At 56.6% G+C, this 23,712-nt stretch overlaps 1 protein-coding gene across 7 annotated transcripts in view; it reads right to left on the reverse strand.

Moving 5' to 3' along the window:
* Positions 1–23,712, reverse strand: part of NFATC1 (nuclear factor of activated T cells 1) — a 96,277-nt gene that overhangs the window by 12,007 nt on the left and 60,558 nt on the right. For 2 of the 7 annotated variants that reach the window (XM_035708887.2, XM_035708893.2), the window contains exons 9-11: positions 23,249–23,308; positions 15,155–15,537; positions 14,848–15,043 (exon numbers count right to left, since the gene is read on the reverse strand). The exons of 1 other annotated variant lie outside the window; for it this stretch is intronic. In XM_035708887.2, coding sequence (XP_035564780.1) covers positions 14,848–15,043; positions 15,155–15,537; positions 23,249–23,308 — 639 coding nt within the window. The remainder of the gene's footprint in view (positions 1–14,847; positions 15,044–15,154; positions 15,538–23,248; positions 23,309–23,712) is intronic. 4 more of the 7 variants (XM_025421940.3, XM_025421942.3, XM_035708898.2 and 1 more) reach the window with 3 other exon arrangements.

Raw genomic sequence — 23,712 nt, forward strand, 5'->3', positions numbered from 1 at the left:
CACTGTGCCCAAGAGCCCTTCCCGAAATGTTCGCTGGGCCCTCAGATTCAGAGCGGGTGCACTGGAATTCACTTGGCAACCATGGGCTGCCATCAGGGAGCACGGCTTTGTCATCTTGAATGGCTCCTTAAACCCTGAATATTGTTAGCTGCTTAATGTGCTTTGCCTGACCCCCTCTAACTTGCCGAGGGGCCAGAGAACAGATGTGTGTGTCTGTCCTGACAGTCCTGTGCTGCCAGGACCATGTAAGGATTCTGCAAATGCTGGTTGTTACGTCCTCTTTTGAAAGTTGAATTCATCCTTTGCATGAGTTTCAAAAAGAGCAAGAGACAGGTAAACACCAACCCTCAGGCCTCCTGGCATCGACTGCCCCCGATAGGGGAGAGCCGTATGGATAGGATGGCCTTGTGTCTGCAGCGCTACCAGCCACCCGTTCAGAAAATCCTTCTCTGTTCAACTAAATTGGTTTCTGAAGAATCCTTAAAATATATCCTCAAAAGGGGCTCCTGGATGGCCCAGTTGGTAGAGCGTTGGGCTCTCGATTTTGGCTCAGGTTGTGATCTTTGGGTTGTGGGATTGAGCCCAGTGTGGGGCCCATGCTCAGCAGGGAGTCTGCCCAGGATTCTCTCCCTCTGCCCCTTCCCCTCACTCACACGCAGTCTCTCCCTCTAAAATAAAAAAATAAAAATAATGCCCTCAAAAGAAGGCAATATGTGGACTACGAGCTACTTAGAAATATTTGTTCACAGCAGGTGATAACTCGGACGGAAGGCATGGGGCTTTATGGCTGTGCTGTGAATGGCTGCCTGTAGGGAATGCAATGTCCGAGCTTGGCCCGGATCTTTCTGGCACCAAGGGGAGGATTGTCCATGGCCCTTCCCACAGTGCAGAGCGAATGCAGACAAGCATTGAAGACAAAATGAGCAGGGCCCCTGAGCACAGTTTGGGACCTGCGGGCTGAGGTCACTCACAAGCCACTGGAGGCCTGGGGACCCATGTGCACATGCAGCACAGCCAGACGGTTCATCACAATTGGAGCTGAGGGAGCCCTGGTGATGCAGAAATCTCTGATGGAGCAGAGACTGCGATGCTTTCGGACCCCCTAGGGTCTGCACAGGCCCTCCAGGTGCTCAGGGCCACAATCTGCAGGGATGGGCGGTTATTTCCAAGCCCACAGCCTGGAGTGGGTGACCCTGAAGGGTGCTGAAGAAACCACCTAGAGGGCCACGCATGGAGCTCTCCTCACCTTCCTGTCATTTACTGAGGGTGCCAGCTGCCGCCTGCTGAGCAGGGTGCCACCCGACTTGCTCACACTCCAGGGCCCAGCTGCTCCCAGTGGCCAGGGCCTCCCCCAGCGGCAGGAGCACATGAGGCCCGGCCACCCGGGTCTCAGAGTCCCTCAGCAGCCGTGGGGTACCCTGACTCCAGGCTTGGGACGCCCAGCAAGGCAGCCATCAGCTTACAGGGGACAGTGGACATTCGCACATCTGTGGGCCAGAGCTCCCGACCCTGCTGCCCACCTGGCCTCGAAAACAGAGGAACAGGAAGCAGTAGGCCAGGGGAGGGCCGATTCTGGTAAAAGCTTCGCTTGAAAGCCCAGGTCAGAACTCACCCCCAGGGAGCCCACCACGCCTCTGGAGGAACGCTTGTCACTGTAATCAATCACCGAGTTTCCATCTGTACGTTTCCCTGCCACACTTCATTCTGTGCTATCAGGACAGGAAGCTGCACGCAGGATGGAAAGCTGGCACTTGGTCCCGTGGAAACCACCGTTTCCATCTCCGCGAGTGACAGAACAACACCGCGGTTAACGGGTGATGAGAGATAAGGGCCAGGGGCGTGGAGGGGGGTGCGGATGCTCTGCGCACTTTCCAACGTTTGGACAAAGTTCGGGAGGACAGTCCGACATGTGCTTTCCACTCTCTTCATCCAGAGAAACACCCATGAAGGCCAAAAACCCTGACAGTTTTTGAGCTCTTTTCTGAAGTTGAAGTGCATAAAAAATTACAGGTCCACCACTCCCCCTGCCCCAACCCAGACGAGCTGTTCTGTTGTTGCCCTTTCAAGTGTGGCCACAGGAGCTCCCACCGGAGCCAGAGCAAACACGTCGGTGACGGACAGGCCGTGGCCCAGCGCAGCAGCCTCCCCCGCCCCCGCCTGCCACCCTTTTTCTGTCCAGCCATCTGCCAAGAGGAAATAGCTGTGCTGTGTTGGGAGTCCGGGAATCCCAGAAAACAATCTTAAATCCACAAAAATAATTGAAGTTCACTTCTACTGTGCCACTTGGTTCCATTCTGATTTTTATTACAATGTCAACAAGAGTTTAATTTGTTTTAAAGTTTAGGTTCTTAAATTTGAGTGATATACGGTAGTTTACAGCTTGCTGGCAACAGCTACTGTGGAAAAAAAAAAGGAAAAGTGCATATAAAGGCGATTCTAAGTTTGACATTGTGAAGGCAGGGAGAGGTGCCAAAAGCAGCAAGCAGCACGGCTTTCCCCACCGGGGACGGCAGCCACGCCGCGCAACCAGGGGCACACGCTCCCTGTCCACCCACCTGGTCCAGGAACGGCAAGTAAGAGGAAATGTCCTAAAGTGCAGTTTCTCAGAGGAAGCATTCTCAGGTGTCAGCGAGGTCACAGATGGTGCCCCTGTCTTATCTGGGGTTCCTTCTGGAAACCAGTTCCAGCAGAAAGCTCTGAGAGGGGCCTGTGGGGAAGAAGGGCTCTGCCCCTCCGGGGAGGTCAGGGCTTTTGGCGGCCTGGAGGATGCAGACAGCTCAGAACCGCCCCGACCTTGAACCCATCCCGACGGGGACGGCTGGCCGAGATGCTAGCCTGGGTTTCCAGCCTCGCCATCCCTGGGCCAGGGCTGTCCGCCCCATGAGAACCGTCCGCAGAGACATGCAGGACCGCACGCCTGCAAACCAGTGGCCTGCTCTGCACCTGCCGACGGCCCAGGTCCACCGAGGCTCCCCACGCCTGCAGCCTGTTCCCTCTTCCCTCCTGCAGCGGCCTCCGGCTGGAGCCAGACCTCGGACAAATCACAGGTGCTCCTGGACGTTGCCCCTGCCCCCCAGGGCCCACTTCCTGCCCTATCTAAAACAACAGCAGCTGTGGGGGCCTGATAAGGCTGGGTCCTGGGGGGATCTGCACCCTTGGGTGAGAGGGAGGATGGCCAGGGGCCTGATAAGGCCGCCCCCAGGCCCGATGACCGCATCCTGCAGTGTCTGCCCTGTGTCAGAACAAAAGCAAAGCGGCCGCGGACGGTGGGAGCGATAGCTGCGCTCGGGGAGGGGGGGTCTGGCTGACTCGGCCTATTGTGCAGAGTATCAGGCTCTGATTAGCTGAGGTCCCCTGGGCCCGATAAGGGCGGATGTTTCAGAAGAGAATAGACTTTCTTTGTTCTTTACTGCGTGTGAGTGTCCACGTTATCATCTGAAAGGAAGGAAGAACCTTGCTTCAAAATCTGAGGCTGGGAAAGGTAAATGGCCTCAGAGCTCCACGCGCCCGACCCACACGCACATGAGAGAGACCTGCGTCTGTGGGGGCCAGGGAACGTGTCCCCCACATGGTGATGGGCAGAGGGGCCCCTGGCACATGGCCCGGGGCTCACACGTAGTCCTTCCCCAGTGAATTGGGAGCTAAGGCAGATTCCCTAAGAGAAACTCTACCGTGAGCATGGTGTCCATGCCGTGCAGACGCAGAACCGGGCTTCGCTCCTCCCGTTCCCTGGGACAGGAGCCCGAGGACTGCTCACTGTCCGCAGGGGAAACCACACGCCCTGGCTTCTCCCCCGCACCGAGGCTTTTTAATAAACCTGCCTGACCCTACACGCCTGCAATGCAGACCCTTCAACTCCCCGGAAGCATTCCCAGGACAGGGCAGTCATGCCTCCCGTGCTCTGGCCTTCTGGACACTTTCACACCTACGGTGCCCTACTTGACGAGGTGTTCTGCACCTGGCAATCTGGACTCAGCATCGTGGTTTCAAAGCCCACCCAGGTCGCAGCGGGGGTCAGCACCTCCTCTTCCTCCTGGCTGAGTAACAGTCCCCCATGCGGTTGGATGGGCCTTTCCTGCCTCTTCCCCAGTGGCTGGACACCTAGCCTGTTGCACACGTTTGGATGCTGCAGATAATGCTGCTGAGAATATCTGTGTGCAGGTGTGCGTGGACGTAGGTGTTGACTTCTTGTGGGCAGACACCTCAGAGTGGAACCAGTGGGTCATATGATAATATCACAGTCCGTGCAGTGGTGGGACCCAGCATCTGTGACAGCCAGGGGCTCCAGTCTCCCCCATCATTTGTCAGCTGTGCTGTCCCTCTCACCTAATGACATGCATTCAGATGGGTAGGAAACTACCTCTGTGTTGCTGTCGCATGTCCATTCCCTGATGACTGATGATGAGGAGTATGTTTTCATGTGCTTATTAACCATTCATAGACCTTCTTTGGAGAAATGTTCATCCACACCTTAAAGCCCAGGTTTTTACTTGGTTGTCTGTCTTATTATTACTGAGATAAAGGTTTTTGTGTATTCTGGATATAAACCCTTTATTGGATATGTGTTTGCAAATATATTCTCGCAGTTGGCTGCCTGTCTTCTCATTTTCTTAATGGTTCTTTCAAAGCAGAAAAAAATGTGAATTTTGATGGAGTGCCATTTACCAGTTTTTTAATAGTGGATATGTATTTGGTACCATATCTAAAAAATCTTTGCCTAATCTAAGGTCTGGGAGATTCTTCTCATATGCTACTAAATTTTTTATTGTTCTAGCTTCTACATTTAATTCTATGATCACTTTTGAGATTTTTTGCATGTGGTGTGAAGTTAAAGGTGCAAGCTCCTTATTTTGCATGTGGACATTCAATTGTTCTCACACCATTTGTTAAAGGGCTATCCTTTGCCCCAGTTAAGCAACTGGGCATTTTTGTTAAAATTTAATTTACCATAAGCATAAGGATTTCTGAACTCTAAACTCTGTCCATTGGTCTGTATGTCTCATGCCAATATCACACTGTCTTGCTTATTATAGCTTCATAGTAGATTTTGAATTGGGAAGTGTGTATTCCCACTTTGTTCTTTGTTTTCAGAACTGTTTTGGCTATTCTGGATTTTTGAAATTCCACATGGAATTTTCAATTCATTTTAAAGCTATTTTTGCTAGGGGCACCTGGGCGGCTCAGTTGGTTAAGCGTCTGCTTCAGGCTCAGGTCCCGGTCCTGGGGTCCTGGGATTGAGCCCTGTGTCAGGCTTCCTGCTCAGCGGGGAGTTTGCTTCTCTCTCTGCCTGCTCCTCCCTTGTTTGTGATCTTTCCCTGTCAAATAAATAAGTAATTTTTTTAAAAGGCTAGTTTTGCTAGATATGGGCTTCTTGGTCAAAAGTCTTTCTATCAATAGGTTTTCTTTGTGGCCTCCATGATTGCTAATGAGAAGTTAGCTGGTAATCTTGTTCAGGATTCCACACACCTGATATTTTTGTTTGTCTCTTGATGCTTTAAGGATTCTTTTTCTTTGAATTTTGACAGTATAGCCATGATGTACTTAGGTGTAAATCTCTGGATTTATTCTAGTTGGAATATGTGTGGGTTTTTTTTTTTGGGGGGGGGATGCATACAATGTTTTTCATCAAATTTGGAAAGATTTTAGTCATTATTTCTTGATATGTTTCCTACCCCTTTCTCTCTCTCCTCCACTTCTGCATTCCCAATATGCCTGTTTGTATGTTTTATGGTGTCCCTCATATTTACTTTTCTCTATTATTTTCCTTCCTATTCCTCAGACTAGATAATCTACAGACATTTCTTCAAGTTTTTAAATTCTTTTTCTCTGCCAACTCCAATCTACTGTTCAGCCCCTCTAATGAATTTTTCATTTCAGCTACTGTGCTTTGCAAGGCTAAAATGTCTATTCGGTCCTTTCAAAAAATTAATCTCACTATCGATAGTCTCTATTTGGTGAAACACTGTTGTCGTACTTTAATTCTTTAAACATAGTTTCTTTTAGTTCTTTGGACATATCTACAGCTGCTGATTCAAAGCCCTGCTGCTAAGTCCAACACTTGAGCCCTCCGAGGGACACAGCCTAGGCCTGTGGGTCATTTCTTCTCTTCTATATGGGATACATTTTCATGTTTCTTTGCATGTTTCATCACTTTTTAGTTGAAAACTAGACATAGATAATATATCATAGCAACTTTGGAATTAGACTACTCCCCCCAGTAGGGTTTGCTGTTATTGCTGGGCTCTTTTTTTTTTTTTTTCTTCCCTTGATGTTGTGTATTTGATTATTGACTTTTCTGGACTAATTCTGTGGGGGGTCCTGTGTTCTCTGCAGTGTGTGGCTGCTAAGTTCTCTATTCCTGTCTTAAAAATTCTTGTTTTTATTTTTAAGTCCTGCTTCTGAAGGGTCACCCTCAGGTTAGCAGGGTTTACGGTCAGTTATGAGTCAGGAGGTTTCTCTTAAGTCTCCACCTTCTGTCAATGAGATAGAATCACAGGCAACACACAAATAAGCCTTAGCTTCCACTTTTGCTTTTCATCCAGATGTGGAGGCCAGCTGGAGGTGAACGACCTGGTCCTTTCTACTCCCAGGTCTTTCCTGAGCCTGTGCTCTTTCACGTGCACACCTGCAGTGTTCCAATCCCCAGGAATACGCTGGGGCTTTCCAAGCCCCTGCGGTCATCTTGTGTGGCTGGTCTCCTATTTGTCCCAGTTGAGTTCACAGCCTGGCAGCTCCCACAAGCATGAGTCCAGCTGTCTGCTGTGTTTGGTCATGGCCTGGGAAGATGACTTTTCTAGGGAGCTTCACCATCAGTCAGAAAGCTGTTTGCACTTTGGGGAAGGGGTTTTTAACAGAGCCCCACAGAGGCCAATCTCCTCCACTGCCAGTGAAGCCGCTGGCTTTCCAGGGCTATACTCCAAGGGGCTGGGGAAGGCCGATGGGGGTAGTCCCTGCTGAAAGCACCACAGATCCTGCTCTTCTTAGCAGGATCCAGTTTTTTCTTGAATAAATGCTTTTCAGTTTGTTCTGTCTCTTTGGTGAATTTCCAGATTGTGAAGTGATTGATTTGATAGTTTCTCACTATTTTTGTTGCTTTTTTGGGGAGTGCTGACTCACTGAGGCCCTCCCTTCAACACTTTGGAAGTCCTGCCTGTCTTCCTGTCCTTCTTGAGCTATCAAAAAGTGCCTCGGGTAATAACCAGGACTTCTCTGCCAAAGAAGAAAATAGACTACAGTCCTCTTTGGCTTTTAAGGTCAACTCACACTTGAAAGCCAGATTTTTAAGCAGGAATCTTTGCGTATCACAACTCTAGTGGAGAAAAAATACTCAATAACAGAGCCAAGCCTTGGTAGAGAGACTGTTTAAATCAGAGCTGGCAGATGCCTGTGGTGCTTCTGGCCTCTCACTTGTTCTGTGATGGTGAGCAGGTCAACTAACATTAGTCTGGAAGCCCCATCTCCTCTGTCAAGTGGGGTTATCACTGGCAGCTCTGGCTATGGGATTGTTCTAAGGTTGAAAGTGGAAATTGAGAGGATATGTGTAAAAAGTCACTTTGAAAAGTACCAAAGGCTATAGAGCCAGTGCTGTTATTGGGATTGGGGTTTCCTGTTTGTTGACAATGATGTATCATTGGACTGGGAACGATCTCCTCAGCTCTACTGGGAAGATAATTGCTACAATTCCAAATATCCATGGTCTTCTCTGCCTGGACTTGATAGACCTCTGTGAGCCAATGATTCAGTCTACCTTAGGATCCATATGTAAGAATACACTTTTGTATCAGGAAGATCACTTAGAAGTGTCCGTGCCTAGCTGGCTCTCTGCCTGGAGCTCCAGGGGCAGGAGAGCCAAGTGCCTGGCTTGAGTTACAGGGCCCTGGCTGCTCTCGCAAGAACACAGTTGTCCAACAGATGTAGACACAGCCCTCCACTGCCCTGGTCACCACTGTCCCCAAAGAAATGCCTGGCTCTGACTGTCTATCACCAACTGTGCTTTTTGAATGTGGCCATTATGCTTTTTTTTTTTTTTAAAGATTTTATTTATTCATGAGAGAGAGAGAGAGAGAGAGAGAGAGAGAGAGGCAGAGACACAGCCTGAGAGAGAAGCAGGCTCCATGCAAGGAGCCCGATGTGGGACTTGATTTCGGATCCCAGGATCAGCCCTGGGCCTAAGGTAGATGCTCAATCGCTGAGCCACCCAGGCATCCCCCGTTACATCTTTAAATACCTTGTTTTATGGCTTCATGCTCTGGTGACACACAACAGTGGAATGCTATTTGCTGGCTCACAGATCTGAAGGTATCTATAGAGAGTGCTCATTCTCAAGTAAGAAAGCTCCACAAGCATCAGAGAAAAAAAAGGCACAGAGCTCAGGCCAGCATAGCATGACTTTGTCTGAAGTGGAGACAAAGTCAGTTAAAGAACTTTTGGAAAGGGGCTCTCACCTCTCTGCAGAAAGAACCAGCGTTATGGTCCCAAAACGCTCACACACTGACCCTCCACAACTACTCAGAGCTGCCTGTGACGATGGATGGAAACACCCAAGCATGCCCCATGCTGCATGCACATGGTCACAGCTGGGCATCAGCTCTCTGGCCCTCTGTGCTCCAGGTGCCGAGTGTTCAAGCTCCATGAAAGTTTCAGGCTCTTCCCTCCGCCTTTCTTCTATGACTTTATTTATTTCTCTCAAATTAATAATAAAAGGGAAACAAACTAAGGCATATGATGGGGGTGGGTGGGCAGAAGGTTAACAGCACCTGAACGCAGTGTCACTGATTCCCCTCCAAGTACACAGATAATAATCAGGCTTTAGAACAATGCTTGATTAGAAATACAGTGTAATTCAAAGCATTTCATGCTCATTGTTAACGTCTACACAAGGTAAGAATGAAGACGAGCACCCAGAGCCTTGCAGACACTGACGCTTCAACATCCCATAAACTGAAGGGTCCCCTCCTCCTCCTCACTCTGCTGCCCATAGGAAGAACAGCAGATGCTCCAACGTCACAGCCTGGCAGGTTACGGGGCTGGGTGCTGGCAGCGGTGCTGGGATACCAGCACCCTATTTATCGAGAGCCTTACTCAGCAGCCCTGTCAGAGTCACTGCTCCTGGCCCCTTCTTCCTCCATGAAGGGCCAGCCTCCTAACCACTGCCATCCTGGGGGTCAGCAGCAATAGGTTTTCCAAGGGAAGCATGCTCCTCTCGAGAGACAGTAGAGACACAGGGCTTGGTTCCGGTCTACACCAGTCACACTAACCTCTGTTGGTTTCTGGGTCACACTCAGGTTCATGTAGACAAAGACTAAAATATCTGAGCCAAATGTTTGCCTCTCTGTCCGACCCCGAGAAGCACACTGTCCCTGGAAGCTCTTGTGTCCTTGCACGCAGACTGCTGTCTCAGCGAGGTGCACACAGAAGCCTGCCGCAGTCCCTCGGGGCCCGTCACCTAGCGAGTGAGCAGAGGCTTGCCTCCACAGAGAGCAGCCTCAGGCCCGGAGCCAGGGGAACACCCTTCCACAGGGTCTCCAGAGAACCCATGCAGCGCCTGCGGCCCACTGCGCCGACAGCAGCTCGTCTCTGGGTGGCGGATAGTGTAATTTTTATGCCTTGAGACTCCCAAGTGGACATGCAAGTGTGTTAAGGACTGACCCTGATGAGTTATTCGCATGGCTGAATTCACCTATCCATCACGCAGTAGCCGCCGTTCACAACATTAACGACTCTGCGTGTTTGATCACTGTGATACAGACTTTTTCCAGCATCATTAGGAACAGGGAAGGCCCCAGCCTTGGGCGCCAGGCCAGCTCAGTAAAACTTTCCATGAGGAAAGATTTTGTTTTCTCCCAGGGCTGCTGGGCTCAGGCATGAGGCAGAGCAGAGTGGAGGACTCATGGCCCAGACTCAGGCAGACACGATCCTGGCCGCCTGGTCCACCTGCTTGTTGTTTTAATGACATCGAGACTTCTGGAAACCCGAGCACTCCTGGCGGGGGCTGAAAGGGCTGATTGTGGCAGAGTCTGCAGGGCGGTCGAGGCAACAACAGTGGCTAAAGCATAGGCGCTCCAATGCCTCGCGAGCGTCACTTGCAAAGCTCAAAGGAGGTGCTCCGTTTCTGCAGAACTGTTACTCTGTGTGGGTCCCCCCGTGAACACTGGAATAAACCTCGTGTGCCCAGACATGGTTAGGTACTGTTCCTGCAAACGCTCCGAGATAAGCCCCACGACACACAAGCAATCATGTGTGTACACGTGTGAACTGCCCACATTTACACGTGAGTGAACCAAAGGACAACCCAGTCCCAGAAGAGTAGGGCCTCCACACAGCGCAGCTCTCTCTGTACATGGGTGCCTCGGAAGTCGTACAGAAACATTGGTCACTGAGAGGAGCTTTCACGGCGTATTATAAAATCTGCATTATAAATAACATGGGGCCCATAAAACAAATCTTTTAAAAATGTACCCTTGTGGTTCCGCCACGATTGAGAAGTCTGAACTGAGAGCTTAAGTCTTAAGAATATTGTTGGGCCAAAGAATAAGTTACAGTTGAAGCTTATTTATGGGCCAGATGCTTTGGAAACAAAACCTGAAAGTAATGACAACTGAGAAATAAATCAAAAAAAAAAAAAAGAAGTTGGGATTCATCTTCAGGCAAGCTCTCCTGTGCCTACGTTTTTCCTTAAGATAAACAGAAAACTGGAAGTGCGAGCCCGTCCATGTTCCAGTGGGTCACTGAGCAGAGCATGCATATGTGAGGGGACAGTTCCAAATGTGAAGCAGCCTGACAACCATTTACGTTCCCCAAATGCCCAGCTCCCTGCCTCTGGACAGAACACCCTATTCCTGCCTTTTTTCATCCTACATCTTGGAAAACAAAACACCAGAATGGAACCAACCCGCCCATCAATGACTTTTGAACGGTGGTTTGGATGGAGGTGGTAAGCAAACCCTTGGCATAAATACATAAAGGTCAGAGGTTACTGACAGCTGTGGCTCCCATCGGGCAGACAGAAACGTTCCAGAAAACTCTGCTGGTTTGCAGGGAAAGGCCAGGTGAGTGCCTCTGCGCGCTCCCTGTTACCTAATCTGTCACCACGGGGGCTGGCCCTCCACTGACTGCCCTGCATCCCTCCACACAACTGCTGGGGAGCTGCTTGTGAGCCCGGCGTGCCCAGACATGGGGAACCCATGGAGCCCATGTGCCCGAGAAGGCTTCATTGCCACCAGGCTGTCCCATCACTGGTCTTTCCAGGAAGTGGGCGCATGCCCCTGACCCGAGCTGCCCGTGCCTCCCGCCTCTGCCTGCCGAGCGGCGTGTGGAAGGTAAAGTGTTCACTGTTTCACGTCAAGGCCACTTCAAATCCACAGCGTCTTATTTTCTAACTTAGATTTCTGCTGCTGTTTCCATTTCCAGGCACCAATTCACACTTCCCTAGAGGGAAGACCTATGCCCTGGAGGGGTCCCGACGCCTTCGTCCCACGCTGCCTCTTGTCCTCCAAAGACACAGGACGGAAGTACACACAGCGCACACTGGACATGTCTCCCCGAGCTCACTGTGGTCACAAGCAAGCAGGGCAGGTGAGGAGCATGAGAGGGCCGGCGAGACGTGCAATGGCGGTGAGATGCCATGACTCCAAAGCACAAGCACGCTGCTCCAGAGCTGAGCCAGGTGGCAGGGGCCCAGCACCAGGAAGGCTCAGCACGGTCTCAGGCACAGGCCCACCTGCCTCCCCACGCTGCCCCGGGCCTGCTCTGGTGGTTAGATCACGCGGACAGGGGCTAGGAAAGGATGGGATTGCTGGTGCCCCGTCAAGTCCTACAGGCCGTCCAAGAGCGTCCCAAGGTACAGCCTCCCCTCCATGAAACCCGCGAGCCCTTCCCATCAGCCCTGTCCAAAGGGTGCCAGCCCAAAAATTCCCTGGGAATTTGGGTGAGGAGGGGCTCAGAGGCCCACACTCTGGCCCAGTGTGTCCTGCCACAGACAACCTTTGCTCCAAGGAGAGGGTGGGTCCTAGGCCCTGGGGCGCCGAGCTCAGCAGAGTCACTGCCCTCTCAGAGGACACGGTGCTTTCCCATTCCTGTAACTGTAAGAAAGAGCCGAGCCCATTCTGTGTCCTCACTGCCTGTGGACTCGGGGTCTCCAGCTGCCCAGACAGACCCATGGACATTCCTGCCACTTCCCTAATGGTGGGCACCCACCCAGACCAGGGGGGAAGCCCCGGCCCCTCGGCTTTCTGCAGCTGCCTCCGGGGTGGGCACAGCTGACCCCGGCCTAGGCTGGCACGTGCTGCAGGGATGCCGGAGCTAGCATGAGGCTATGTCCCTGGAGCGCAAGGCATGCTCCTCTCTGGCTGCCCTCAGCCTCGGGAAGGCCGCTCCGGGGGGTGTGTTGGGAGGGCATCGTGGGCCATCCACCTACAGTGGCTCTGGAAGGACCCCAGGGGGATACGCTAGGGCCACTTCCATAAGGGGCCCAGGGTCAGCACTTACTCCTCGAGGGCTGGGGCTTTGCCTGAGCACCACTGAGGAGCATGCGTGGGCGTGAGCTCAGGAGACATGCGTGAGCTACATCAACATGTCATCTGCTTTCTATGCAGCTGCTGGTGCAGTTGCCTCAACCATGATTGTGTTCTGACCAAAAGACAAAACAGATAAACAATGGTAAACACCTCCTGCGAATGCTCCCCTGAGCTGAAGCTAAAAAGCTTTGCTTATAGCTAGCCTGGGGTTACGCGGCATCCTTGGAAGTAATGGCCTATGATCCCAGCCCCAGGTGGAGGCAGAGGGAACCCAACAGGCAGCCTCAGCTGGTCCCAGGACCATAGGCATGGCTGGGAGGCACCTGCTGTTGGGCGCAGGGGCTGAGGCTTGGGGCAGGAGGTGACGGAGTGATGTGCTCCCAGGGAGACCGAGGCAGAGGAAGACAGGGAGATGGGTCGGAAAGTGATCTTACAAAGTGGGTCTCAGTGTGGTACCCTGGGGGGGGGGGGGCAGTAGCCAGTGAAAGTGGGTGTTGATGACGTCTGAGGTGGGAGCGCTAGGACTGGGTGGCAGGTGGCAGGGCAGGCACTGCTGAAGGAGTCGCAGCCAGGGACCAGCAGGGAGGTGACCCCAGAGCCCAGCCAGCACTGGGGTGCATCACCCCCTTGGACAAGAGTCCACGCTGCAGGGCGGGTGGCCAGTGCCCTGTGGACAGAATGGCTGTGGGGCACCATCCCCCTTGGCTTGGCCCTCCTGACCAAATCCAGTGCCCACACAGGTCACCTCTGGTGCAGGGAGCCCAGAGACCTGTGGGCCCCCCAGGACAGGACGCCCCCATCACACACCGCCTGGACAGTCCCCACCCCACTCCTGACGCCAACAAGGCTGCCCCTTCTCACAACGGACCAGCAGGCCTGGTGACTTGCACCTGAGAGCAGCACCAGGACCAGGGCTGGGGCAAGCACTCGCTCCTGGCCACGCCACCACGTCCTGAGATGAAGCTGAGCACCCAGGAGCCAGGTGGGGAGCAGGGAACAGAAGGGAGTCCCATGGGGACCCAGCCACATCCTGGGGCTGCTGAGGTCAGTGGTGCACCGGAGCATGGTCCTAAAGGAAGAAGCCGCTGGGTCCTGGGGGTGTGCCTGCCAGCCCGCCCAGGGCAGCACGCACCACGAGGACACCTCCAGGCTCAAGGGTGAAGCGTCTATGGAACAAAGATCCCCCAGAGCTTGCGGCCTCAAGTTCAGGACGGAGAAGCACGGGGTGGCCGGTCCCTGCAGTCTGGGAGCCTGGTCCGCCTGGGCCCTGGGCTGAGGCCATCATGTGTGCCCTGGCCACCCGGTGCCCACACGGCTGCTCACCCTGGAACAGTAGCTGCAGGAGCAAGGACTCCCAGCAGCATCAGGGCTGTGGACACTTGCAGACTCACACCGCAGACACATGACCTCAACGAAGCCCGCTATACTGGGAGAAGCAAACCTTTTGTGTTTGGACATCACTTTCAAGGAAAACAGCGAGAGGAGGCAGTGGGGAGTGGGGGCGCGTGCCAGTGCTGTCCTGGCTCTCAGCCCCATTGAGTTCAGCGGCCGGCCAGGTGGACATCTGGCCCCAGAAAAGCTTCCACCTGAGGAGCCTGGAAGCACCCCCGACGGGTGCCTGGCACCTGCCACCATCCACACAGAGCCTACGAGGCCCCGGACCAGACCGGCACCCCGGGCAGCGCACGGGGCCTCTGCTCCCATGGCTGATGCCCAGTGGTCAGGGGAGCAAAGCGCCAGAGGCCCACACCCCCCATGTGGCTCTAGCGGCACCGCATCCCAAAGGAAGGAGCAACAGGTGTCTTCCACTGATGGCTGACACAGCTCAGCACTGGGGGGTTGGCCCCAGACCTGCAGGTGAACCGAGAGGATCTCCTTCCACACCATCCTGACTGCGCATGCTCAACTGTGAGCTTCCTGCCTTCCCCGGGGTGCCTGATGGGAGCACCACTGCCTGGGGGGAAATGTTACCCACATTCAGCTAAGCCCTCTTTACAAATCCTTCTCCTGATCCATGAAGCTGTTACGACGCCCAGAAACAAGAGAGTGGGACCCAGAACCACGTGCCACTGCTGGGCGGCCTCTGCTGCTACAACCAGTTGGCTTGTGTGGGGCAACACTTGGCACAGCTTCGGCGCCATGGGACTCCTGGCCAAGGAGTGGGCCACACAGCAGGCCACCAGCTGGTGGTAATGCCCCCAGGGGCTGCAGGATGTGCCTCACACACGCCACGCACGCTCCTCTGCCTGGTGGCTAAGGCGCACACCCCTCCTTGCTACGCTCGCAGACACGGCACCAGGCTGAGTGTGCGCCTCAGGCTGCGGGCACTTACCGTCGTCCAGGTACAGCTGGTCCAGCTCCTGAGGCTCTCGCTTGACCGTTACGGGAATGGGGGCCAGACTATGATTACTGTCCTCACGCACCTCGGGCGGCGGCACAGGCCGGGGGGCTGCAGACTCGCTCCTCGGAGCCTTCGGCAGTCGGTGCTGCTGCGGGCCCATCTCAGATGGGCGGGTGGGGCTGCAGGACTGCAAACAGGTCGGCTCTTGGGGACCGGACGGTGGTGAGGAGGAGGGGCTGTCAGGACAGAGAGCTGGCCGGCGGCCCAGGGGACAGTGGCTGCTCAGCTGTGCACTCACCTGTGGTCGCAGCAGGGCCGGGGGGGGCTGCTGTGGGGGCCCAGCGTGCACGCCCGCAGGTGTCGGTGTCTCCTGCGCAGCGAGGAGCCCTCCAGCCGGTCGCTGAAGTCCAAGGTGCCCGTGGCCGGGGCTGGCCATGCCCTTGCTGTAGGTGGTGGAAGAGAGGTCGTGCATCTTCGGGCCAGCGCTGGGCGGCGGCGACACCACGGTGCTCCTCTGTGGACAGGGTGGGAAGCCGGGCACCAGGCAGGAGCCCGGGTCAGGCGGCATGGCCAGCTGCTGGCTGTAGCACGACTTGGGGAGCGGGCTCAGGCCCTGGCTCGCTGGTCCACAGGGCAGAGCGGGCTCATAATCATCGGTGGGCTCTGTTTTTATGGTTGGAGCTGCAAGAAGCAGAGACGTTGGGTAAACACGGGCTGCGCATGGGTGTGATGGATGGGGCGGGCAGCCTAGGGCACCCTTGGAAAACAAACCGCATCTTGACTGAGTCCCCGCGTCTCCGCCTGGTTCTCCCACCCAATTAAGGGGAGGGCGTGAGTCACCGTCTCCAGGAAGCTGCAGCTGGTTCTAATACTGAGAACACTGTTTTTGTTGGAATCCCCCCCAGCACTAATGTGCTATAAAAATCCATTTGCAAACGGCAGTAGAAGCTCGGGACCCCAGGGCCTGTGGATTTGTAGTAATCAAAGCAAAAATGTGCACTTGGACGTGCGACCGCGTTCCCCCTGCTACTGACGCCCCATCTGATACACGTCTGCACGTTCGGGGATCTTGAACACGCACGGGGACAGCACGGACGCGTCCCTAAAGCCCAAGGGAAGTGAGGGAAGCAGTAAGTACGTGGTGACCAGGGTGGGGGAAGCCCTGGATGTTAGGGGAACACTTGCCCACCCAGGACATTTCTGTCGGGTCCGCTCCTCATGGAGGAGCCACACAGCAATGACAGACCGCCCTGGCCACGCAGCCCCTATGCAGCTCAGGGCCGTCCTCTCATCCCTCCTTCCCTGGGAGAGGGGCTGCCTGGCAGACCGAGGCACAGGGGCCTGTCCGATGCCACCAGGCCTGGACAGCACCCTCTGCCTGGGAGGGAGTGTCGGTCAGGAATAGCCGGCGAGCCGTGGGGCTTCCACAGGACCCGCTGTGTCCTCGGGGTCTCCCCCGGCCCCGTGCACTCCAGGCCTGTCTGCTCATCTGCGTGTAGAAGTTGCACACCTGGGGCCGCACCAGGCTGCTGTGCTGCCCCTGGAAGTATCATGGGTAAGCGGTGGGCTCCAGACCTTCCACCCCTGCTTCCACCTCCCCTGGGGGTAAGACAGAGGCAAGGTGGCCGGGGGGCCTATGGGTGGCCCCAGCTCCACCTTAAATAAAGCAAAGCACGTCTGCATTCTGAGATCCACCAATAGCCGTGAGCAGCTCGGGGGTGGCATCCACACGTGTGGCCAGCAGCTTCCTGGAGTTTGCTTCCTCCCGTGTCGCGCCTAGTCCCAGCACCTGGGCTTTCTCTCCCCACAGGATCCTCCCCCTTTGCTTTGCCTTCTGGGGGCAGGTGAGCCCCAGGGGAGCTGCAGGGCACCAGACAGTCTCTGAAGCAGGTAGGTGGGGTGCTGGGCCCGTCTACATTGCATGGCCCCCATGGTGCCTGTGAACTGTCAGGAGGGGCTGCTGCACTCACACCACTCAGGTGCCTTTGCTGAGAAAGGGGTTTTTCTCTCTCTGTGGGCTGGGGGTCAGGGTGTAGGCTAGGATGAGCCCCAGCAGGGGTTGTCTGCAGACACGAGCCACCGGTGGCAGAAAAGGGCCTGACAAGGGCCATCCGCACTGGCATCTTACTGCCGTGCGAGCGTCCACTATGCACGCTCTGGGCCACCAAGGGCCCGTGTGTGTCCTGAAGAGCCTGTCTTGCTCCTTGGGGAGGCCGCAGTGACTCCAGGCCCCAGTGGAGGGCACATGCCCGGCCCAGGCAGCCTACCTGAGCAGCTCCACCAGGTGGGACTGGGGGGGCCCCCACATGACCCGAACAGCCCAAGACCCTGCTCATCTGACAGTTGCATCTAGACGGTGGCGAGAGGTGGTTCCCACCAGGGCGACAGCATTCCCCAACTGGGACCGTCCGGCCTGTCTCCAGAAATGGTGGAGGGGACAGCAGCCCCCATGAGGCCAACGGGCCCTCGTGTCCTCCCCAAGGAGCCCTGGCCCCATGGGTACTCTGGTCAAAGATGTAGGGTGATGCACTGGCGAACGGAACGGCGATGGTTAAGTTCTAAATGAGTTTGGTCGTTCTCAGACCTCGTCATCTTAGGAACGTACACACACATCTGGCAGATTAAACTGAAACCCCCATGGGGTCTCTGCTCACCACACTGGAGCTCCAGCCAGGCAGGCATGGGGGCCAGCTTGTCTCTCTCCTAAGGTGTCCCCCGAGCTCTTTAAAAACTCCCACCTGTCTGTGTCACGCCGTAGAGCGGTGCAGCCCCACATAGTTGGGACATATCAGTGAGCAGGACTGACCTGCTATGTCACATGGGGTGCAGAGCGAGCACATGGCCAGAAGCAGTGGCCCCAGGGGCGTGTCAGGGGCCCAGCCGCTTGCCCTTGGTGGCAGCAGTAGGCTGGCGTCGCCTGCTCGAGTGTGCCCCTGTGGCGATGTCCTTTACGACCGGCATTAACTCCCACGTCACCAGGCTCCCTGTGACCCGTTCAGGAATCTCTGCGGTGCAGTCTCGCCGGCCTCTGCGGCCCACCTCACTACCGCGAGGGGGTACCCAGGACACGTGTCACTCCGATGGCATGGGGGACGCCGCAGGGCCAACACCATCCCGGTACCGCCGCGCTGGGCCTTCTCTGAACAGAGACCCCAAGGACCCGGAGCCGGCTGACCGCAGGCCAAGGGCCCAGACACGGGAGCCCCGGGGCCGTGGGATGGCCTGGGCAACAGCACCAGAGAAGCTCACAGGCCCCAACAGCAGCATCCTCATTGCACGTCTCATGTGGATTTCAAAGGAAAGGAACTTGGTGTCTGTAAATCAGAGCCAGTGAGGAGGTGCCTCCTGTTCCCTATTAGTGAGGGAAGAAAAAGGCCACGTCCTGAGCGGGGGCCGCGGGCACTGCAGAGCTGCTGGCGGGGCCTCGTCCACGGCCGAGAGCAGCTTCCTTCCAGGCCTGGCGCTTGGTGTGACGCAATGTCTGGTTTCCGCCTGGCCATGCACCTCGCTGCTGGGGTAGGAGGGGTGGTGACAGCAGAGCACGCCGCTGGGCCAGCGGCGCGTTTATAATCCAGATTTATTACAGCATGCGAGTGTGTGAAAGATTAATGCTGATGTTGAGCATGGCTGCTGCTTACAAAGCCTGTTCTCATGGAGGACGTGGGGTGCCCCTGCACCACGCTGGTGTTTGCACCTGGAACAGCTCATGCTCAGACCAGGCTGCATGACGGCGACAGCGTGTGGAGCACACGGCAGATGTCCCCTGGGCTCCCAGAGCCATGTGCCCTGTCAACGGTCAGTGGGCAGCTGCCCCAAGAGCAGGGACCCCATAGCCGACACGCCTGCCCCTGGACCCGCCCCACCCAAGCCCTGCCAGCAGCTGTCTGCCCCCAAGGGCACAGTCCTGGCCTGTAGACACTCATGTCTGCCACGGGGACCCCCATCCCCCAGCTCTGGCCACCTGCCCCCCGTCCTGGAACCACTGCTGAGGTCAGGGGGGCTCATGACAGCACCCGCCGCTTTTCCCAGTTGCATGGACCAGACTCCTGGTCACCCCTCTGGAGGTGTCCAAGCTCCAGGATGCAGACCTGGGGTCCGTAGGTCTGGGCCGCGCTGCCAAGCATCACACAGATGGTCCCGTGTGTCCTGCTCTGCGGGTTTGGGGCCCCCAGCCATGGCCGCCCCACCCACCTGGTTCCCACATCCCTCGTAATCCAGTGCAGGGCACATACACCCGGCCAGGTGCAGGGCTCCCCAAGGGGCCAGGCCTCAGGTGGCAGCTGCCTCTCACCCAGGGACGCCCTGCAGGTGGTGAACGGCCACCACTGGCTATTTTAGCAGGTAAGCAGGACAGAGCCACCCAGAGGCCTGGCTGATGACGACATGGCCTGAGCCTGTAGCAAGATAGAGAAGTGGGGTCGGGGCTTTGGTTCCGAACTGGGCCTTAGCCCCCGGGACTCGCCTGGATGAAGATGGCAGTGACCAGGGCCAGTTCCCACAGGTGGCCAGAGCAACGTGGTGGGAATCCTGCCAGGGAGCGTTCAGACAGGCAGTCATGGACGCACATGACGGCTGAGCCCAAGCACCTAGGGGGATGCCATCCCCTCTCACCCGGTCCATCCCCCTACAACCTCATGTGTCCTGTCCATCATCAGACACAGCTTATCTTCTCGCTGAAGTGCGACATCAAGCACTTCGATCCACATGTCCTGTTTGGGCCAGACCCCAGCCCAGGGGAGGCCCAAGGCCCAAGGTGAGTTAAGACAAACCTTCCTGTTAGTGATGGGATGTCTGGGCCTGGGTCCCACCAGCCCCAGCACCTCACGCATCCTGCTCTTCTCTCCGTGATGGCCCTCAGTGCACACAAAATGCAAGCTGTCCTGTGAGGCCTGGACCTCAAAATGCCAATGAGAGGGGGCCCAGGTTCCTGTTAACCAAGGAGCACACAAGGCGCCTAAAGTTCTCTAACTATAAAACTGCACAAACAGAAAACACACGTTTCCACCCTGTCTTTTCTTTAAAATACTCCTTCCACGAGCAGCCTCCCACACGTGGATGGGCTGCGGCTGCATCTGGGGAAGAATCTGGACCTCGGGGACCCAAGCGCTCTGCCTGGGGCCCTGCGTCCTGCAGGGACCGCTCGCTGCCCTGCCATGCGGTCACAACCCCAGGGGCCCGTCTCTCTAAGACAGACTCACATCCACGCAGCTGACCGCAAGGGGTCCATAAGAGCAGCCATGCTCAGGGGCTGGTGAAGTGCCCCCTGTTCACTGCTGCCTCAAGGGGCCCTTTCCCAGATGCACCCTGCTGGCCCTAAGCCCTTGGACGTCCAGCCTCCAGGGCCAAGCGTGGCCAACGGACGTCTTGACAGATTCCCCTTCATGTGCGATGACTCCCAGGCCACCGACCTTAACACCCCAGGTGGCAGTGCTGCCCGGCCACCATCTCCCCGCACATGCTAGCTCTTCCCAGATACTCTGCACAGTCTTGGACAAAAGGGTTTTTGTTCTAAACCCCAGAGAACAAAGTGCAGATTGTTTTCTGTTTGTTGCATGACATTAAAGCCCCAGTTTTACCATCAACATAAACACCCACAACGGTGACTCCGGGGCACGCCTTTCCTAGACAAGGAGAAGGGAAAAGTCATAACTGCAACCACTTGAAATGGCAGCCCTGAGGGGCGAGGACCATGGTCTCTCCACATCCAGAGCCCAGAGTGAAATCCAGGGCTGGCCGGGGCTGGGGGCGCCGAGGGGCTGGGGTCCCACCTCGCGTCCTTGAGGGACGTGCTCCCATCTTTCCCACGCAGCTTAACTGGCATCTATAGGAAAAGCCAAGTTTCCAGCGAGATACGGTTCCATGGTCGCAGGGGCGTGGACAGTCCCAGGATGAGTCCTGGCCCCGCGGACACGGGCGAGGACTGAGCGGCAGAGGGTTCCCCAGCCTGCGGCACCGGCCCCACCTCCTCTGGGTTCCCATGTGTGCGGAGCCACAACCCAAGTGGGCTCAGTGCCGCCGGGCAGGACGGGCCGTGCATGGCTGCCAAAACTGCCTTGAAGGGGATGCATTCCTGGTTCTGGTGTTGGGTGGCTGAGCAGCTGCCGCGAGGGCGGGGACTCAAGCCCAGGGACACACCTCCTGGACAGCTGGTGGGACCAGGCTCCCGAGGACAGGATGCCATCTGCGTCACCTTCTGCATGCACGCCCCCGGTCTCCCCGCCCCGGCCACCCCGCCGGCCTCCAGCGTCCCCCAGCACACTCCCTGCAGGGCCGGCCTCTCAGGCCCAGGCTCCTCGTCCCACCATCGGCTCTGTTCCAAATTCAAATCCTCTCCACCGCGCTCGGGACACCAGGGTCGGGGTGTACAGGCACTGGGCAGCTTGGGAGGGAGACACTCCTCTGCTTCTCCTGCCTCTGAGCCCTGGGGCCTGTCACCCCTGAGGTCCATACCCAAGAGCTGGCCACATGCATACCAGGGTGGCAGACATGGCATGAGGAGCTAATGTGGGAACCGTCAGGGCAGCTGGCCAGTGTCCCGAGCTAGGGGACGGTCCCGAGCCCCTGTGGCTCCTCCTGGGCTCTGGAGACTCACTCCTGCCTAGGATGCTCATGGCCTGGCTCCCCGGCTGGGAAGAGCCAGCCCCCTCACCTCTACACCTCAGGCTAAAGACGTGAAAGGAGTATTAAGACGTTGGTCACCCGTTTTCTGGCTGAGATACCAGGACAGTCAGTAGCAACAGGACTTAACAGAAACAGCCTCATGCAGGCCATGTGAGGCTCTAACGAGGAGGAAGGTCAAAGTGCCTCACTCGACAGTGCTCACCTCGAGGCCTGGCCCTGCTCCAGGTGCCAATGCACATGCTTGTGTTATGGTCATCGCACAGCTGAGTGGACTCTGGGAGAACATTCTAGAACATCCGTGGGGACCAGCTGTGCCACTGACCACAGGGGCGGATGCTCTACCCCCAGACCCTGGTCTGGGGCCCGGTCACAGGAGGTCCTGCGGGCCCGGGGGCAGCTGCCAGGAGGCCCGGGGCCATCTTCCACCTGTCCAGTACCCCTGCCTGCCTCTTGCCCGCCATGTCAATTCTGTTTTGCCTTTAGAAGGGCATCCAAGAAGGGTGCGTGGGAGTCCCCAGGATGGACACCCCCTTGGCTGACCTGACCCTCCATGCCTGTGGGTCAGAAACTTGCATCATCTGCTGTGTCTGGAACCTCTGGTCTTCTGTGACAGGTGCAGCTCCAGCCTTCCCAGCATGTGGGGCTGGGGGCGGTCTCAGCCTGGGGCCCTCGGGGCCCCCGTTTCTTGGCTCTGTCGGCGGTGCCTCCACAGCCCATCAGGTGAGGCAAGAGCACTCGCTGGGCAGGGTCTTGGGCCCAAGGACCACGTGTTTACGCAGCTCCCAACCCTCTTTGGGAGGACACCACGCCCCAGAAGCTGTGGCCTCTGTGGGCTTTGCTCGCGGTCCAGCTCGCTTCCTTATCCACAGGTGCAGCGCCCAGGCCGCAACCAGAGGAGCCTGTGTGAGGGCACCCAGCCTGGTAGGAGTGTTGCAAGGGTCCCAGAAGTGTCTCCTGATGGGCCCACTACTCAGCACCTGTACTGATTTCGCAGCGGTCATCACTTGGGATTAAACTTTAATGTAAATGTCTGGGAAGCCCTAGGGAGAAGGCAGGCCCAGGGCACGCTGCACAGACCAGGCCTCTGGGCCGATGGGTGAGATCCCTCCACCAACCCGGCCAGCCCAGGGCAGCCTGGCCCTGGAATCTGACGCTCAGGGGGTTCTGTGCCGGCTGCCAGGCCTGAGGCCCTGATTCCGGGGACGCTCCCGTTTCTAGACTCAGTGATGCAAACCCGTCCTTCCACCTCTCAAGGTCTCAGCATGTCCTCCATTGGCTACTGGCTCAGGAGCCTGCCAGTGCTGTGAGCGCTTGGTGCTCGTCCGACGGCGCTCCCCCAGCCCTCAGCCCCATCCCAGCCCACAGGCCCGGCCTCCCGGGCACCTTCTTCCCAGCGGTGAGGCACTTCCCTGCCCACAGTCCTGAGACAATTTGGTGAGGGTCGCCCACGGGGAGGGGTCGTCGGCTGTGACCATCAGGACCACGTGTCTTGTGCACGGAGGTTAGGCAGGGAGTTCCAGCCACCCGGGGACCTCAACCAAGGTGTGTCCTCAAAGCTAACTCCGGCTGACCCTGCTGGAGCTCCAGGACCCTCCCGGGCTCAGCGGTTGGCACCCATGGGCGGGACCCCAGTGCCATCACAGGCACTTCTGGGAACCTGACCCAGAGCACCCCAGACACAAAGATGTGCCCGCCAAGACCTGATCACTCACCGTGGGTTACTTTTTCATTCTGAAGACATGGTGTTTGGAACCTAACCATGCGGCCCTACCTGGAATGCAGTGTTCCCTCCTGTCTGAGCCTCTGATCCGCTGGTCACCGGCCCGGGCAGCTGCGGGGAAAGTGACATGTGGAGCCAGAGCGGGCGGATGCTCTACCCCCAGGCCCCGGGGCCACCACCCACTCGAGTGGGTGCCCGTGTTCCTGCGGCAGGCCGGCCCTCCAGTCGGCACCAGGGTGCCCACAGCCCATGCAGCCCGACCGGACATGCAGATGCGGGATGTTCTCCTTTTTGACGACAGCATTTAGGCACAAAGGAAAACTGTGGTAACCCAGCAGCAACAAGACCTCTCGTTCCATGTGTGCTGCTCCGGCGTCTTCCGGAACAGCTTTCCTCTGTGGCCTTCAGTGGCTGCCGAGGGCACCAAGTGGGCAGGGCACTCTGTTTGTTCCCCATCAGACGCTGGGCCAACCCCCAGGCTGAGGGAGCCTCACCATCCTGAGTCCCCCACACCC

This window comes from Canis lupus, chromosome 1 (assembly GCF_003254725.2).
Source record: "Canis lupus dingo isolate Sandy chromosome 1, ASM325472v2, whole genome shotgun sequence".
Taxonomy (NCBI): domain Eukaryota; kingdom Metazoa; phylum Chordata; class Mammalia; order Carnivora; family Canidae; genus Canis; species Canis lupus.